Source organism: Mastigoproctus giganteus, chromosome 13 (genome assembly GCF_048544385.1).
Source record: "Mastigoproctus giganteus isolate SK-2022 chromosome 13, ASM4854438v1, whole genome shotgun sequence".
Classification (NCBI taxonomy): Eukaryota; Metazoa; Arthropoda; class Arachnida; order Uropygi; family Thelyphonidae; genus Mastigoproctus; species Mastigoproctus giganteus.
In genome coordinates this window covers 149,735,741-149,755,104 of record NC_143587.1, presented here as the reverse complement: position 1 = coordinate 149,755,104, position 19,364 = coordinate 149,735,741, and the positions used below count along the sequence as shown (strand labels likewise).

At 37.9% G+C, this 19,364-nt stretch overlaps 1 protein-coding gene across 2 annotated transcripts in view; it reads left to right on the top strand.

The window, feature by feature from the left end:
• dom (domino helicase) overlaps positions 1-15,073 on the top strand; it is an 896,769-nt gene extending 881,696 nt beyond the window's left edge. For both annotated transcript variants that reach the window (XM_090388005.1, XM_090388004.1), the window contains one exon: positions 13,949-15,073. In XM_090388005.1, the coding sequence (XP_090244131.1) occupies positions 13,949-14,731 (783 nt within the window). In that variant the 3' untranslated portion in view covers positions 14,732-15,073. The remainder of the gene's footprint in view (positions 1-13,948) is intronic.
• Positions 15,074-19,364: the final 4,291 nt, after the last annotated feature.

Sequence of the window (19,364 nt, the reverse complement as noted above, 5' to 3'; positions counted from 1 at the left end):
TCTTCAGTGATTCGGAGTAGCTGTTGGAGTTGATTCTTGGTTATGACATAGAGTTTGATGTCATCCATGTACATCAGGAAATAGAGAGATGCTGTACTGCTGTACAGATTCTTCCTACCTTCTTTTAGAGTATATCTGTACTTGCTGTTAATTGACTTTGGTGGATAGTGTGTTCAGTGCTAGACAGAACCATAGTGGGCTCAGGGCATCTCCCTTGAAGATTCCTCTTGTGATGATCATCGGTCTGGTCCTGATGTTTTCAACCTTGATTGTGATCCTCCATTTTGCCATGGTTGCTTCTAGGAAGCGTCAGTGTCAGGTTGACTTTATGGATCTTCAGTGTCTCTATCAGCCAGCTATGGGGCACCAAGTCTAATACCAGAAGTTAAGTACTTTGTGGTAGTCGATGTAGACCATAATAAAGGTTGCAATGCTTCTTGGAGGCTTGCTCCATAACTGCTGCATCAATGGTTAATTACTCCTTGCATCATTTTCTCATCTGTTTACATCCCTTTTGCTGCTCGGCCATTATGTTCTGGCTCTCAGTGGTCTGTTATCTTCTTCGTCATGCAGATCTATTATTAATGGCATATGATGCAAGGAAGCAAGCTTATAAAGCATAGGCCAAAAAAAAAAAAAAAAAAAACACCCACATTGCTTATCCATACTTTCCAATAATTTGTCTAATTCTTCTTCCTTCAATTTATTCAAACTGTCTACCTCCACACCAGATGGAAGTTTGTTCCAACAGTCAACCACCCGACTGAAGGCAAGCCTCCTCACATCTATCCTGCAACCATCCTTTCTCAATTTGAGTTTATGTCCCCTCATGTGTATAGTTTGAGCAAAAGGAAAACTCCGATCAGTATTGAGCATGCTCAATCCATCAAGGACTTGAAAACTTCAGTCAGATCACCTCGCAGGTGCCTAGTCTCAAGATGCTGGTCAGATTTCAGAACTGACGCGTGTCTTTGTATGACCACCCTTTCATTCCCTTCTGCAATCTCATTCTTCTCTGCACCTGTTCCAGCAGATCCTTCATAAAACATCCTACATCCTTCATAAAATGGGCCTCTAGATCTGTATGCAGTACTCAAGATGCAGCCAACCATTGACTTATACAATGGGATAATCACTTCCTTGACCCTCCAACAAAAGTTCCTGTATATCATAGACAAAACTCTGAGGTGGCCTAGAAGCTTGTCTGCATTGCTCAGAGAACTTCATATTTGACTGCCCAGTTACAACCAGGTCTTTTTTATTTTCTACTCCAAGTGTAGTATTAGCATTAGCATTAGTAGAGGCATTTGATGCAAGAAAGCAAGCTTATGCAGCATCAGCCAAAAAAAAAAAAAAAAACCACTTCCACTTCACCCCTCTGTTTGTTCAAAATACCTGTCCAGCTGAGCCTTAAACTTATTTAGGCTATCAACCTCCACCACAAGGGATGGAAGTCTGTTCCACCAACCAACCAACCACCCGCTGGCTAAAGGCAAATTTCCGCACGTCTATCCTACATCTGTCTTTCCTCAATTTGAATTTATGCCCTCTCAGGTGATTTTTCTGAGCTAGAGGAAGAATCCCATCAGCATTGAGCATGCTTAAACCATTCAAGGCTTTATACACCTCTATCAGATCACCTCGCTGGTGCCTAGTCTCCAGACACTGTTATTTGCAAAACTTAAGCCTTTCTTCGTAAGAGCACCCCTTTGTTCCATTCACTAATCTTGTTGCCCTTCTCTGTACTCGTTCCAGCAGCTCTACATCCTTCTTGAAATGAGGCCTCCAGACCTGTATACAGTACTCTAGGTGTGGCCTGACCATCGCCTTATACAATGGAATAATCACCTCCTTATCCCTGCTGGAAAAATTCCTGTATATCATTGACAATACTGTATGAGCTACTCTTGCAGCCCATCTGCACTGCTCAGAGAACTTCATATCTGCCTGCACAACCACCCCCAAGTCCCTTTCATTCTCTACCACTGTCAGTGTAGTACCACAGAGTTGATACGTTGCTCTGGGATTGCTGTTTCCCATGTGTAGTACTTTACATTTGTCAATGTTAAACTTCATTTTCCACCTCTCAGCCCATCTGCTCAACCTTTCCAGATCCTGTTGCAGCAGCATAGTGTCAGTAGTGTCCTTGACAACCCTGCCAACCTTTGTATCGTCTGCAAACTTGGACATTAAGCCCGATATACCATCATCAATATCATTTATAAATACAGAAAACAATAATGGACCCAACACTGAGCCCTGAGGGACTCCACTAATAACATCAGTCCACGATGAGCAGTGTCCATTGATTACCACTCTCTGTCTTCTCCCCCTCAACCACCCCTTTATCCATAGCAGCAATTTGCCTCCAATGTCACACTGCTCCAATTTGTGTAGCAGTCTTCCATGTGCAACAGTATCAAAAGCCTTTCTAAGATCCAAGTATATAATATCAAAGTTATTCCCTGGATCCAGTTCTTTTGTGACTGCATCATAGTATCCAATCAAGTTGGTCAGGCAAGACTTCCCCTTAACAAAACCATGCTGTGTCTGAGCTATAACTGAAATCTTGTCTAAATGATCCTGCAGTGCTTCTTTAACCAGTGCCTCCATTAATTTTCCTGGAACAGAAGTTAAGCTCACAGGTCTATAATTACTTGTGTCAGCCTTTGATCCTCCTTTGTGAATTGGGGTCACATTTGCACATTTCCAGTCTATGGGTACCTCCCCTGAGTCCAAGGAAGCTCTCATAATTATGGCTAAGGGTTTGCTTACTTCCTTTGCTGCCTCCTTTAATATAACTGGATAGATCCCATCCACCCCAGGTGCCTTTCTTGTGTTTATCTTCAACAGTTTCTCCTCCACTTTACTCCCAGTTATTTCAAGATTCTGTAACTTACTGCTAGAGTTGAATACACCTCTGGCATTCCCCTCGCTGAATAACTCCTCATGTGTGAATGTCTATGCAAAATATTCATTTAGTTTGTTAGCTACCTGAGCAGGATCATCAACACTTGACCCATCAATATCAAGTGGACCAATCTGATTCATCCCTTTCCTTCTAGAGTTTACATAAGTAAAGAACTCTTTGCTGTTTTTCTTTGCATCCCTTGCCAAGGATTTCTCGTAATCTGCCTTCGCCTGCCTAACCTCCTTTGTAACTTGGTTGCATATCAACTTGTATCTATCATAGGCTTCTGTGTCATGTGTTAATTTGTATGTATCCCATGCATTTTTCTTCTCTGCCATATGCCTCATTAGTTCATCTGACATCCATAGTACCACACAGTCGGTAAATTAATCTGGGATTACTGCTATCCATATGCAGTACCTTGCATTAATCAATGTTAAACTTCAACTACAATTTCTCAGGCCATTGTCCTAATTTGTTTAGATCATGCTGCAGCAGCTTACCCTGATTATTGTCATTATCCAACCTGCCAACCTTTGTATCATCTGCAAACATAGACATTAAACCTAATACCTTCATCAGTATCATTAATAAACATAGGAAACAACAATGGGTGCAGCACTGAACCCAGGGACTCTGCTGATAACATTAATCCATGAAGAGCAGTGTCCTTCAATAACCACTCTCTGTCTTCTACCTTCGCGCCTCTGTAGCCAGGTGGGAAGGAGCAACAGTGCGTAGCACACGCTTCTTGATTAGACCGGGGTTTGAGCCCGTCACCACCAAATACGGAGGATGTGGAAAGGTCAGGGAATGACTACCCTGGAGCAATATGGCCTTAGTTGCTAATGCTCCTAAAAACTAAACAACAAACTGTCTTCTACCACTCAACCAGCCCCTTATCGGCCCTGGGTGCCAAGCGAATTCGAGGTCAAGCATTTCTGGTGCGAATTAAATAGCAATCTTTCTCAGAGATAAAAGTTCTTTTTAAGTTAATGCGTTTTCTATCAGCAGTTCATTTATAAATCAGTTTTACACTTGGAAAGTCTCAAGTAAGAACAGAGAAAGGAAATTCGCCTTTCTTTTTCACTATATATATATTACATTCTTTACTGACAATTAACCCTTCTAACCGCTTGGCCTCCTTGCAGCACTGCTCTTGCCTTCCTGTGGCAGGGCAGGAAACCTGGGAGGGAAAGTTAACCCCTAGGGAAAAAAGGAGCTAACCATGGACTATGACGACTATCCTGCTCTTGAGCAGCCTAGGCACTCATCTAGTACTGTGAGCAATGCTGACCAATGAAATTGCATATGACGGAACAAAGACGAAAAGGTTGCGTAAGGACACAGAACAACAGAAATGCCCATCATTCCTTATTTTGCATTCTCTTTCAGACAAATCTATTAGCACTCTATCACCATTTCTTATACAGAAATGTTTAGAAAATGTGGCCGGCTCACCCAAAATGATGAGAAGACTCAGATCTGGTAACCTATTGGTCGAAACTGCAAGTCGTACACACTTTGAGACTTTGCTGAAATTAACATTTGGAGGACTACCCGTACAGATCACCCCACATGCAATTAAATACCTCCAAGGGAGTAATTGCAAAGTGAGATCTGATGAACATAAGAGAAGCTGAACTTGTCCAGGAACTTAAACATCAAAAAGTTATACAAGCCAGATGCATCACAATCACGAGGGATGGAGATCTAATTCCCACCCGCAACATCATTCTGACATTCGGAACACCAATCTAACCATCTAGTGTCAAAGCCGGCTATCTCAATTTCCGAGTACGGCCTTTCATTCCAAATCCTATAAGATGCTACAAGTGCCAAAAATTTGGTCATTTGCAAATGGCTTGTTGAGGAGATCCAGTCTGTCCAAACTGTGGGTCAAAAGAACATTCACAAACAGACTGTGATGCCAAAACACTGCACTGTCCAAATTGCAAAGGCGCACATTTAGCCTATTCCAAATCAAGTGATCTCTGGAAAACAGGGAAAAAAATCCAAAAATATAGGGTAGAACGAAAAGTTACGTATCAAGAGGCAAAGAAACAAATTATGCTCAATGCACCCAAGAACACATATGCAACAGCAATGAAAAGTATGAATCTACGGCAACACAAACTGAAGTTTCCATTTCCCCCAACCATATCCAATCCAGATTGGGCCTGATCTATGCTGTCATTGTCAACAAAACAGTCTCCTAAGGAGCAAAAGATAGCAGACAGAGCCAACAACACTCCAGTCACAGTTCCACCAACTGCACCACATAGATCATCAGATGCTACATTAACCAATTCAGCTCCCACTACGAAGACAAATAATCTCATAGCAGTAAATATGGAAACTGATAATAACACCAACCTGGAAGAACCTATCCTAGACCTTCACGCAGAGGATGATATGGACACTGGATGCCCAATCTTTCCGAGAAGAGAGAAAGTGAAGCTCAATCGTCACAAACAGTCTGGGAATAAAAAAAGAGTCAGAATCATCCTCTCATGTAACAAAACCAAATAATGATGATATCCACGAGCTCATAGGTCGTTATCATCCTGTAGGCATCTGCTTACAAGAGACAAATTCAATTAGAATTTATACCCTTTTTAGGAAAGACAGAACTGGTACAAATAATTCTCGTGGAGGGATAGCCATACTTCTAGATTCACGAGTACCTTGCAGATACATTCTGTTGCAACACGTATAGTGATTGGTATTAATTTGACACTTGTCTCTATTTATCTATTGCTAAATCATCCCTATACTATTCAAGAACTCAAAGATCTTATTCTGCAGTTACTAACCCCTATCTGTTTATTGGGGCAACTTCAGTGGACACCATCCATTGTGGGGTTTCCCCAGTGCAGATAAACAAGGACAACTCATTGAACAGCTTTCTGACAGACAAAACCTAACTATACTAAATACTGGCTCGCCAACTTACATCCATCTCTCTACGGGTATAACCTCTGCAATAAATCTCTCCATCTGCTCTCTGTCCCTGTTTCCTAGCAGTGAGTGGATGGCCTTTGACAACCCGCTCAGTAGTGATCACTTCCCATTAATTTGTAAAATTCAAACAGCACACTCCATAATTTCAGAAAACTATGTAAAATGGAAATTTTCCAAAGCAGATTGAGCAAAATTCACTTCCAGAGTGTCCTTTGATGAATAGATCATCGAAATCTGTCCTATCAACACAGTTACTGATCACATTACGGGACAAATATGCATGCCGCATGTAATGCAATTCCACAATCACAGTCACCCATCCATAGAACCATAAATTATTGGTGGAACGAAGAGTGCAAGGGTGGAAAAAAAAGAAAAAAACCGAGCATGAAATCTGTTTCGAAAACATCCTACCACCGCCAATCTTATAACTACAAGAGACTTAGAGCCAACGCCTGTTAAATTAGGAAGAAAGCTAAAAGGGACTCTTGGATTTGATTTGCAAGCTCGATTAATAAAAATACTGATACAAGAATAATATGGAGAAAAATAAAACAGCTAAATGGCAAATTTCCCCCACTATCCTCCCCACTTCTCAAATGGAAAGGGAAGGAGCTTTCTTCTCCCACAGATATAGCTAATACCTTAGGGACTGTGTTTTCACAGTTGTCTGTTCAACGGCATATGATCCATCATTCCAGAAGATCAAAGTATTAGCCAAAAGTCGAAACTCAACTTCAGATCTACATGTTCTTTACCCTACAATTAACCGCTTACAATTCTTGAACTTCAAGAAGCCATGTCTACCTCAAAATACAGTGCTGCAGGCCCTGATGGAATATATTACATAATGCTCCAACATTTAGATAAAAAATCTGTCTCTTTACTGCTAATCTTTTTCAATCGCATCTTCCTTGAACATTCTTTCCCCAGTTCCTGGCATCACTCCTATATAATTACAATTCCCAAACCAGCATTCTATTCCTCAAAACTATAGACCCATTTCTCTCACCAGTTGCTTAAGTAAAACCCTGAAAAAAATAATTCACCGTCAACTCATGTGGTATCTCGACTCCAAAAATCTAATGTCAGATATAATCAGTTTGGTTTCAAAAAAATAATATCAGCCCTGGATCTCATGGTCAAAGCCAAAAAAAACATCAGGAATGCATTCATCTGAAATGAGCATCTCGTCATGGTATGCTGTGATGTAGAGACAGCCTTTGACCCCACCTGGCATTTTGGTATCCTGCATTCCCTTGACCTGAGAGGCCACTTACCATATTTCATACAGAACTTCCTTCAGCACAGGTCCTTTCAAGTTCAATACCAACAAGTCCTCTCCCAAACATATATACTTTAAGAGGGGGGGTCCCACAAGGCTCTGTGCTCAGTGCCACCTTATTTGCAACAAGAATAAATTGCATAACTAAAAATACAGACAGTTCTCACTTTAGGAGTTTTCGCTTTACAAGTTCCCGAGCTTACGTTTTTTTTTTTTTTTTTTTAACAAGTATCAACAAAATCGAATTGCATAAAAACATTAATTGCAAAAAATGAATGTTAAACATACATAAATACGGCATTTCAAACCACACGTGTAGCTATACAATACAGTGAACCCCGCTTTATGATATTAATCCATTACCATCGTGTCTCGAAAATATCGTAATGTGAGCCCAATAACACATTGTTTTTTGGTAATTAATTCCACGACCTCGGAAGTTCAAATTTTCACTATATAACACCCTAACAATTTACACAATAACACCCTTTTATTGTGTAAATTGTATTAGTTACCAATTGAAATCATTAAACGCACTACACTTTCATCGTTATCATATGTTATAAGAACCAATTTTGAACGGCTTTGTGATATTTTTCTAAAGCACATTTCTCAAAATCACGACCATAAAACAATAAAAACAATTTGCACTTTCCAGTTTACTGGGCTTTTCTGTTACTGCAAGCAATTATAAACAAGTAGTAAACTCTATGTTATTGCATTTGTGAAAATACCAATAGCTGGAATTGTGTGGGTTTTTACGTTATAATGGTGAAATGTGTTTGCCCTTTACTGAAATCTTCAATCGTATAAAAAACATAAATAAATTTTCAGAATCTTCTCTTCATTCCTTTTTTTTTTAAAGCTTCATAAACTTGTTACTCCACACAGATCATGTTAGTTGCAATTTGTGCATTCCACTAAAAAATGCTTCTGCATGCTATTGAAATTTATAAAGAAAAGTGAACATTATCTTGGAAATAAATGCCTCTTGAAGCATTTCTGAAGAAGACGACTCCTTTTGCAACAAACCAACGAGTGCCGAGCCAATAATGAGTGATCAACAAGTGTGCATTGAGTCAATGGTGATGGTGAAAAATAAACATTCTTTAACATTTGTAAGTCATAAATAATTTCTCTATTATTTGCTTGATTTTACAGGCTACGTTTTCATTTCTTTGGATAAATCAATCATTGTTTAAACAAACTAATTAGCTAACTAATTTCATTGTCGAGAACGTAACCCCTATTTTTAACATGTCTATTGAAATAAATTCCCGATTAAAAGTTTTCGCTTTACAAGCACACACACACTAGGAATGAATTAACTTGTAACGTCGAAAACTACCTGTATTCCCAACACTGTGAATTCATACTGCTATGCCGATGATCTCAATATTTCTTACAGCTCACAACACATGACCTTCATTGAGCGGCAGCTCCAAATTTCAGTTAATAACATTCAGATATGGATGGCACAGAATGAGTATCGACTCTCTTGTTCAAAATCTAAAGTAATTCACTTTTGTAACAAAAGGAAGATGCATCTAAATCCAGAGCTACACTTAACAAATCAACCTGTCTCAGTTGTGAACAGCATTCGTCTCCTTGGTCTGATTTTCGATAGCAAATTGAACTTTATAGAATACGTTAAATATCTACATACATCTTGCCAGAAAAAAAAATTAACATAATTAGAATTATTTCTTCAACATCATGAGGTGCAGATCGATACACATTATTTTATTTGTGGAACAGAACTTGTGGGTGCTTACAGAACTTCGCCAGTTCAAAGTTATATATTCAAAGTTCACTTCTTAACTATACAACTAAAATCCAAAGTCTAACTACCCATCCCATTGGACAAATACTGAATCCATATTCAAAGTTCCATAAAATCCATATTCAAAATTCACTTCTTAACTATACAACTAAAATCCAGTCTACCTACCCATCCCATTGGACAAATACTGAATGACCCTAAGTTCACGGCACCTCCGTAGCCAGGTGGGCAGGAGCAGCAGCAGTGTGTAGCACATGCTTCTTGATTAGACTGGGGTTCGGGCCCGTCACCACCAAATACGGAGAATGCAGAAAGGTCAGGGATGACCACCGCATATCCAGGAGCAATATGGCCTTAGTTGCTAATGCTCCTAAAAACCAAACAACAACAACCCTAAGTTCACAATGTTCTATAGAAATAAACCCAGGGCAGTGCAGCCTACTGCTCTCAGATTTCAGGCATTATCACAAGCTTGGAACATACATCCTGACAAAGTTCTTAAAGATTCAAACAGTCCAGATCCCCCGTGGTCCTCTATTAAACCATCCTGCGTCAGTTATTTCCTAAACTGGGAAATAACTTTTGAACATTCTTGAAAATGTCAACAACAACTGCATATTGCCCAAACACAAAATTATCTGCATTTTGCAAAAATATATACTGATGGGTCAAAATCTGAGAGTGGAGTGGAGTGGGTGCCACAGCCATCTTCCCTCATAAAACCTTCTCCGTATCACTTCCCAATGAATGCAGCAGCTATATAGCTGAATTGTGCACCATCAAACTTGCAATAGAAAATATTTTCCATCTGTCCGTCCAAAAAAGCATGATATACGCAGACTCCCAGAGTGTGCTTATAGCTTTACAGAATACTTCTTCTCAAATACATCCTTTAATAAAGTTCATAAAATCCAAACTGATGCATCTTCAAGAACTCCAGCAAGCAGTCATTTTCTGCTGGATTCCAGGCCATCTCGGATACCAGGAAACAAATGTGCAGGCTATGCCGCTAAACATCCATCCAAGAGAGAATTATCACAGTATTATATTCCATACCTTGACTACAAAAGTAAAATACGAAGAATATGTAGGGAACAGTGGACAATTCAATGGCAAGCCCAAACGCATAAAAAACTCCAAATAAAACCTGAACCGCAGTTATGGTCCTCCTCCTAACGTGTAAACAGAAGGGAGGAAGTGATCTTAACCAGAGCGCGAATTAGCCACAGTCAACTTAACCACCTTTATCTCCTCAAAGGTAATGAGGAGATTAACAATGAAACATATTCTTGTTGAGTGTGCTTTGTACACCACTGCTCCCTAAGTCTCATTTAGCTTTCTTCCAAATTTAAAGAACCCCTGACACTACCATATCATAGGTAACGATGCTAATCTGCTGGAATTTTTCTACTTCATTAAACAGATAAAATTATATCATCGTTTTTGACTGATGTCATAACGGTCACTATGCATGTGTAACATTCATAACGTTGATTAGGGCGCCTCCATAGCCAGGTGGGCAGGAGCAGCAGTGCGTACCACATGCTTCTTGATTAGACCGGGGTTCGAGCCTGTGAGCCACCAAATATGGAGGATGCTAATGCTCCTAAAAACCAAATAATAACAACGTTGATTATTGCAATATGGCGTAAGTTGCCCTTGCACCATAAAACAACAACAAGCCCTTTATCCAGAGCAGTAACTTGCCCTTAATGCCATACTGCTCCAATTTGTACAGCAGTCTTTTATGTGCAACGCTATCAAAAGCTTTCCTGAAATCTAAGTATGTGATATCAAAATTATTTTTTGAATCCAGTTTCTTTGTTGCTGCATTATAATATCCAATCAGATTTGTTAGAGTTATCAAGGTCACCCATTAACAAATCCATACCGTGACTGCAATATAAGTGCACTCTTGTCTAGATGACCCTGCATTACTTCTTCAACCAGAGACTCCATTATTTTCCCTGGAACGGAAATTAAGCTAACAGGTCTGTAATTACTCATGTCACTCTTTGATTCCCCTTTGTGAATTGGGGATACATTTGCACATCTCCAATCCATAGGTACCTTTTCCGAATCCCAAGATGCTCCCATAATTATGACGACAATGTTGCTTATCTCCTGTTTCAATCATTGCCTATAAGATTTTCTCTACCATGAAGTCAGACTAACTGGTGTGTAATTATTGATTTCACTCTTAGAACCACATTTATGTATTGGCAATATACTGACACTTCTACAATCCAAAAGAATCTCTCCTTAGTCAATTATACATTGGTTTACTTCAATGGTTCAATAAATTCTCTGCTTCCCTCAAAATTACTGGGCATATATTATCAACTAACCCTGATTTACCTCTATGCTCGAAAGTCTTTCTAATAAGCAATAATCTGTAATTTTGAATTCAGTAATATCATATGGCTTAGCCTGACTCACTCAGCCTCTCTTCAACATAAAGGGTCTTTTGTCGATTAAGATCAATGAGAAGTATTTATTCAATTCGTCAGCAATATCAGCTGTGTTATCTAAGACTTTTTGATACTCTGTACACAAGGGTCCAATCTAATTCATTTTTGTCTTCTTTGTATTCACATACATGGAAAACTCTTTCCCCCATTCTTTGCTCTCTTGGCTAGCGCTTTCTCACACTCAACCTTGGCTTCTCTAACCTTATCTGGTGTACTATTACAGATCAACTTGTAGACTTCAGTATTTCCATCATTCTGCAACTTTCCTGTGCTGTCTTTTTCTACTCTATTAAACTGGCCAGCTCCATATTCATTCATACTGGCACCCTCCTCGTGCTCTATTTTCTTAATGGCATATATGCATTCATGGCTCCCATTGTTATTGCTTTAAAGTTATTCAATAATTCTAATGTATTCACCCTCCCTCTGAAATCGTGCTTTTACCTTTAACTACTGCTACATCTTTCTTCATCTTTCAACTAATACTGTGTGATTACTACTTGCCAATGGTTCCTGTACTTTTAGCCCTGTAATGTCATCTGATTCGTGAGTAATGAAAAGGTAAAAAAAATGCCTACTCCTGGTTTTTTTTTTTTTCTAACATACTGGTACAAATAATAATCATGTGTTTTATTAAAAATTTTGTTACCCATGTAATCCCCTCCCACTTATTCGAATCAATTAATGGCAATTTGAAGTCCATAAAAAACCATTCACACGTCTTTATACATTCCATATGCATGTAAAAACTTGTCACAGTCTTCTGGTCTGAAATTACTTCTCATCTTTAGTTTGTATATACATCCCTAAAAACATATTTCACATGAAAGGTATTATTAGGGACAAGGATACCAGAAGTATAACAAGTTGAACTGAAAGCTAAATGATTTTGTGATAACTGAGAAGAAAGTGGAAGAGAAATTGTTAAAACTAAATATAAATAAATCATCTGTAACTAATGGGATCCATCCAGTTGTATTCAAAGAAGCAGCAAAACAGGTAAGCATAATTATGAAAGCATCCTTGGTTCGGGAGAAGTCCCTATAGATCAGAAATATGCATGTCTCCCTTATTCACAAAGTGTGAGGATTAAAGGGTGAAGAAAGTATTTACAGGGCTGTAGCTCGACTTCTGACAAGAAAAAATAATGGAGTCAGTAGTTAAACAATTAATGCAGTTATACAGCAATTGCAGCATGCATTTGATAAGGGCAGATCTGGTATAACAAATGATTATCTTACAAAGGAACTGGATGCAAAGAATAATTTTTACATCATATATTTGAATTTCAGGAAAACTTTTGATAATGTTGCTGTACAAATTGGAGCAGGGTAGCATTAAGGGCAACTTACTGCTATGGATAAACATGTGGTTGATTGGAAGAAGACAGAGTGGTTATCAATGGACACTGTTCTTCATGGACTAATGTTATTATTAGAGTCCCACAGTCTCCAATGCTGGGTCCCCTTTATTGTTTTCAGTATGTACTAAGAATGTTGACAAAGGCATTTCAAGCTTAATGTCTAAATTTGCAGATTATATAAAGTTTGGCAGGGTGGTTAATAACAGGAATCAAGGTCTAGAAAAATTAGAGAAGTGGCATTTAGGCAGATGGGCTTAGAAGTGGCATTTGAAGTTTAACATTGATAAATGCAAAGTATTGCATAATGAGAGCTGTAATTCCAGAATAACATACTAATTGAATGGTACACACTTAAAGTAGTGGAAAATGAAAAATACCTGTGGGTAACTGTACACTCTGACATGAGGTCCTGTGAGCAGTGCAGACAAGCTGCTAGGACAGCTTATAGTGTTCTGTCAGTGATATACAGAAAATTTGCCAGCAGGCACAAGGAAATGATTATCCTCCTTGTCCCTGCTGGTTATTTAAAGCAATACTTAGGCTGCATCTTGAGTACTGCATACAAGTGTAGGAACCCCATTTTAGGAAGTATGTGGATCTCTTTGGATGGGTGCAGAGAGAGAGAGCGAGAGCAACAAGATTAGTCAAGGACACAAAAGAGTAACAAGGAAGACTTCAATTCTGCTAATTGCAGTTCCTGGACAGCAGGCACATGAAAGAAAACCTGCTTGAAATGTTTAAGGTTTTAAATGGAAAGATTAAGCTAAATGCTAATGGCATCCTTACTCTCTCTAAAGAGGCATAAAGTTAAATGAAAAAAAGGGTGGTTATGTTATAGCATAGATGTGGAAAAATTTACTTTCAACTAGAGAGTAATTTATTCTTGGAACAAACTTTCATCTGACGTTATGGAAGTGCATAGTTTGAATAATTTTAAGGAAGAATTATATAAATTATTAGAGGGTTTGCAGATGGGTAGGGTTTTTTTTTTTTTTTTTTTTTTATAAGCTTGCTTCCGTGCATCATATAATATTAATACTAAATATCTGTCCTAAAAATTTTAACTCAGTGAATGTAAATTAATAAATAAAAATATATATTTTAAAATCAGTACTCTTATTTATTATGTAAGTTATGATACTGATTAAAGGAAACTCTTATTTCTTTACAGGTTGTTACTGCTCCAAACTTAGCTACCAGTATGCAGAGCCAGCAAACTCTACGCACTGTCACTGATACACCCCTTGTTACAGGTACTTTGAAACCTCAAGCTGTGGCTACTCATGCGGCTGTTGTTGCTACACAGACTGCTCCTACTGCATCAACAACAACAACTGCTGCCATATTAAAGGGTGCCCCAGCTGTAGTTGTAAGTGGCCAGCCTCAGACTGCAACTATTTTGCAGCAAGTTACTCCAACAGCATCAGCTGGATTAACAGCACAGCAAGCAGTTACTTTAGCTGTACGAGCTGCAGCAAGTCAAGCCCAAGGACAGCCTCAAGTACAGATACAAGTTCAACATCAAGCACCAAATATAAGCCAACAACCACAAATAGTTTCAGCTGTGCAGCCTAGCCAACTTCAGCAAACCGTGCAACAAGTGGGAACAATAGCTCAATCCTTACCATTACCATCTGTTTCACAAACTCCAGTTGTGCCACTAGCTCAGACTACAACAGCTACAGTTGTCACTCCTCAGGTTGTGTCATCAGTGTTAGAGTCAAACCAACCTTCAGCATCTCCACAAGTAGGACTGCCTACCATGACATCTACACAGTCAAGTCTAGCTACAGTGGCCATGCCAAATGTATCATCTGCTGCTACAGCTGCTACTGCTACAGCTCAAGTAGTCCAGGCTGCTATTCAGGCTGCAAAACAGCAACAAGCACAGCAACAGCAACAACAAAGAGCATCACCTTATACAATGCGATTGAGAAATCCACCCAAACAGTAACTAATTTCAAATTCAGATTGTAATCTGAAAAACTGTTGTAGCATAATTACTGGCAACATCAATATAAATTTATGCCTTGGACATGTTAATTTGGACACTGCTGCAAATTGGTCACTCAGTCATTTCTCCCCCCCCCCCTCTCTCTCTCTCTCTCTCTCTCTCTCTCTCTCTCTCTCTCTCTCTCTCTCTCTCAAGACAAAACATGGATGTGATTGCTTTGAGTGTGTCATTCTGTACAAGTAGACATGAACTACAGTGTGAAAAACACATACATACTGTAATAAACACATCATCTCATGTCTTTCAGTTCATTCATTCATTATGTAGTGACATTGTTCTTTAGTTTTCGTTATGATCATTGACTTTTAACAGTACTTTTAAATGCATATAAAAAAATGGCAGTTGTTTCTAGAATGCAAATGTTAGAAATAAAGAAACTTTGTGAATACCGGTTTTGACTATCTGACTCTTTTGCAAAGAACTTTGTGAGAAAATTAATCAGTTAATTAAAGACATATTTCGTAAGTTGGTTTTATCTTTTATTGATGGGATTTTTGTTATTTTGCTAACTGGGCAGGTTTTTAATAAATTTCTCATGTATAGTCATATCAGAGAGTAAGTCAGTGCAGTAGTAATAATTCCACATTAACATGTTCACTGCCAACTAAATGTGAGAGAACTCATTCAACATGCGATAATTTTCAGAATGCTGAAAAAAATCAACATTACAACATCCCAGCATTCTGATAATTGGTACATAATGATTGAAAATTAAAGGTTTGTAATTCATTGCTAAAAGAAAATACTTTTGTGCTGAGCTGAAAATCAGAACATATCTTAAAATTATGAAACAAAGTTTATTCATGTACATAAACTAACATCAACGTAAGCAAAAACAAGTAAAACTGTATGCCGAATCAATAAACAGTTTTCAGTCAGTGTGCCAATACTGAGTAGTTGTTAATTTCATATGCCTTTATGTTTACAGCACACATTGGTTGACCACTAAGAATGACTACTTGTGTGCACAGTGTATGACACATTATAGCACAGCTCTTGGACACACCATGCATTTTTTTAAGTCACAACCATGTGGCCATACATGCTTGCCATTGAGCAATGGTTGGAAAAAGTGTTCTATTTATACTCCAACACAATGTCAATGAGTGGAGTTTACAATTAATCATTTTGGCAAAAATATTAACATTATACCATATGTAGTGGTTGCATGGGTTTGAACCATTGTCAACTCAAACACCAATTCTACTGCATTACTGTGCTCATCACTTGGTTATCTCAGGCTTAAATGATAAGTATTTTTAATTTTCTCTATTTTATTTTTTTTTCTCAGTTTTATTAGTACCTGTGCTGCTAAAGAAAGTTAACAGCACAGTACTGTAAGTTGTATTGCAAAAAAAATAGATTTTGAAGTGTATTTTTCAAACTTTTTGTTTAAAAACAATCCATAAAAAGTATTCAAAATGTTAATAATATGATTTAAATATCCTAATGTGTGTGAGTGGGTATTTCAAATAAAAGGGTATGGTGTGTATCCCAATTATTTTTATGTTTAGGCAAGTTAAATTTTAAGTTAAAATTGGTCTAAGTGCTACTATTTATACTTTACAATTTTGAAATTCAAAATTTGCCTAGTCAGCTGCATTTGTTTTAATGGGAAAGTTGGTCATTCCTCACACTCAGTTTTGTCTAAGAACATTATCAATGTACTTCTGAAATGAATGTATACCAGTTTTATTTGAAGTAAAAAATAAAACAAAAACAAATATTGTAGGCATGAGTCCAGGCAACAGAAACTGCTCTCATATGTAGCTAGTAGTTTTAACAGAACTAAACACATATAGTGAAGAGTGAGCAATGCATACAACCATTATGTTTGTAAAGTTTTTTTTTTTTTTTCATTCATATAAAATTAATTTAGAAAAAATAAAAATCTAAATGGCAGAGGTGGGCCGTCCCTAGGGTGCAAGGGGTGCACTGCACCAGGCTGCCAACATTCAAGGGGTGCCTGAAAACCTTGAACTTACATACACATATGAAGAAAATTTTAAGGGGGGGTGCCAAATTTCAGTTGCCACCCAGGTACCTCATACCCTAGGAATGTCCCTGCTAAATTGTAATACTCAGTCCAATTATCATAATATTCAAAAATTTCAGCCCAAATATGACCAAAAAGTCCAAACAACAAAGACATAGAGTGGGCCAGTAAATCATAATGTCTTATCGTGAGGGATTTTAACTTTCCCCATATTGACTGGGACTTGTGGGTTGGATGCTCACAAACTAGCAAGGCCTCTCGTTGCTTCACTAACAGCAACGTTAGGTTATAGGCAAAAACTATCTGGTTATTGGCAAAAAACTCTTCATGCATTAAGAATCTACAGGTAAATGATCCACTTGGTGGCAGTGATCACAGTGTGCTAATGTGGGACTTACTTAAAGGCATAACTACTGTAAATTCCACAAAGGTAAGTACAGTTGTCTCAGACAGTTTTAAATTCTATATAGTACAACCATCATGATATTGCCAGCAGCAAAAGCTAAATGGAAGCATTCAGGGAAGTAATTGCAGAAGCTACTAAGCTTTTCATAACAGCTAAAAAATAACATTCCAGGCTTACCTAAATGGATGTCAGATTAACTGATAAGATGTGTGGCTGAGAAGAAAAATTCATGAAATGCATATAAATTATCTGGTAATTCAGAAGCCTATGGTAGATATAGACTAGTCTGTAATCAAGTCACAAAGGAGGTTAAGCAAACTAAGGCAGATTACAAGAAGTCTCTAACAAAGAATACCAAAAAATGCAGCAAAGGCTTCTTTACTTATATTAGCAGTAGAAGGAAGAGGATGAATCACATTGGGCCACTTGACAACGATAGTTTAACTGATGACGATTCTGCCCGGGTTGCTGACAAACTGAATAGATATTTTGCATATACATTCACACATGAGTTCCTTATTGCGAAGAATTCCAGAAGTTCATCAGAATCTAATGGAGAGGTAAATAGTTTTATGATAACTGAGAGGAAATTGGGAAAGGAATTGTTAAAGTTCAGTGTAAAAAGGCACCTTTGATGTCTCCCATAATATAATTGGATAGATGAGATCTATCCAATTATATTATGGGAGATAGCAAAGGAGGTAAGCAAACTCATAGTCGTAATTATTAAAGTATCTTTGGATTCAGGTGAGGTGCCTATGGACTAGAGATGTGCAAATGTGTCCTCAATTCACAAAGGAGGATATAGCTAATAATAATAATAATAATAATAATAAAAAGAAGTAATGCAGAATCATCCAGACAAGAATGCACTTTACTGCACAATGTTATTAGTAGGTTTCAGTGCTGCACTCGTTTTCTATATTTATTAATGATTTTTATGAAGGTAAGTTTGCAGATCATCCAAATGTTGGTAGGGTGGTTAATGACAGTAATCAGGGTCATCATCATCAGCCATTTTCAATCCACTGTGGGATGAAGGCCTCTCCAACAACTTTCCAGTTCCTTCTGTTTTGTGCAATGGCCATCCATTTACTACCCACAAACTCTTGAATTTCATCTGTCTCCGTTATTGTCTTCCAGGTTTTCTTTTAGCTCCTCTTGGGTACCATTCTGTTATTTTCTTAGTACATCTGTCATTATGTCTTCAAACTATGTGTCCTGCCTAATCCATGTGATTCTCTTCTTATCCAACAGTCTGATTCCTAATGTAATTCCTTCCATTCTTCACTATGTAGTTTTCAGCTTCTCTTCCATTCATTTGGTGACTGCCCAAGTTTCACTTGTATAAGTCATGGTGAACAGTATACGTTGGTCCATTATTTTACATTATTATTATTATTAATATCCATATGATGCAAGGAAGCCTGAGGCTTATGCTGCACAGGGAAAAAAAAAAAAAAAAAAAAAGTTCCCAATTAACCCTGTGAGAGAGAGAGAGAGAGAGCCAAAAGTAGAATCACCAAGAAAAAGAAGAATAATGATATCCAGCTCAGGCCCCTGGGTGTGCCAAGCCCATACTCACCATATGTGAGCCCCTGCAAATTATGGAATTAATGATCCCCATTAATGAGGACTGATGATCTCTAGAAACTATGTTGCCAAAGTGCATTGAGTGGTTTGAAGTACAAGAAGCAGATGCTACTGTTCCACAGGGGTTCGTTTGGACATCATTCTTCAAATGGAGATTAAAGCAATCAACTCTTACTATTATTCAACATTCAATGTGTACAATAAGGTTTCCGGGCAAGTTCATTCACTAATATTTATATTCCAGAAAATGCCTGTGTTTTATATGATCAACTGGTGGTTTATATATTAGGACAACAATCTCGTGTTCTCAAAATCTATTCTGACACATGGAGAATAGATTCGCAACATCAAAATCGGCATTGTGTTTATTCATTCTGAAATCCTATTAATTAGACCTCAGAATGCCGCAGAACTTTGGCTCTTTTACTATAAAACTCGTGCTGTGGGTAACATGTAGCAAGAGAAGGGCTAAGAGGCAAGGATGATTAAACAAAACATGGTTTATTAACTCTAGCATACAAACAGGTGTAAAATAAAATGGTTATATAATTATATAAGAGCTCTATCTCTTATCAAAA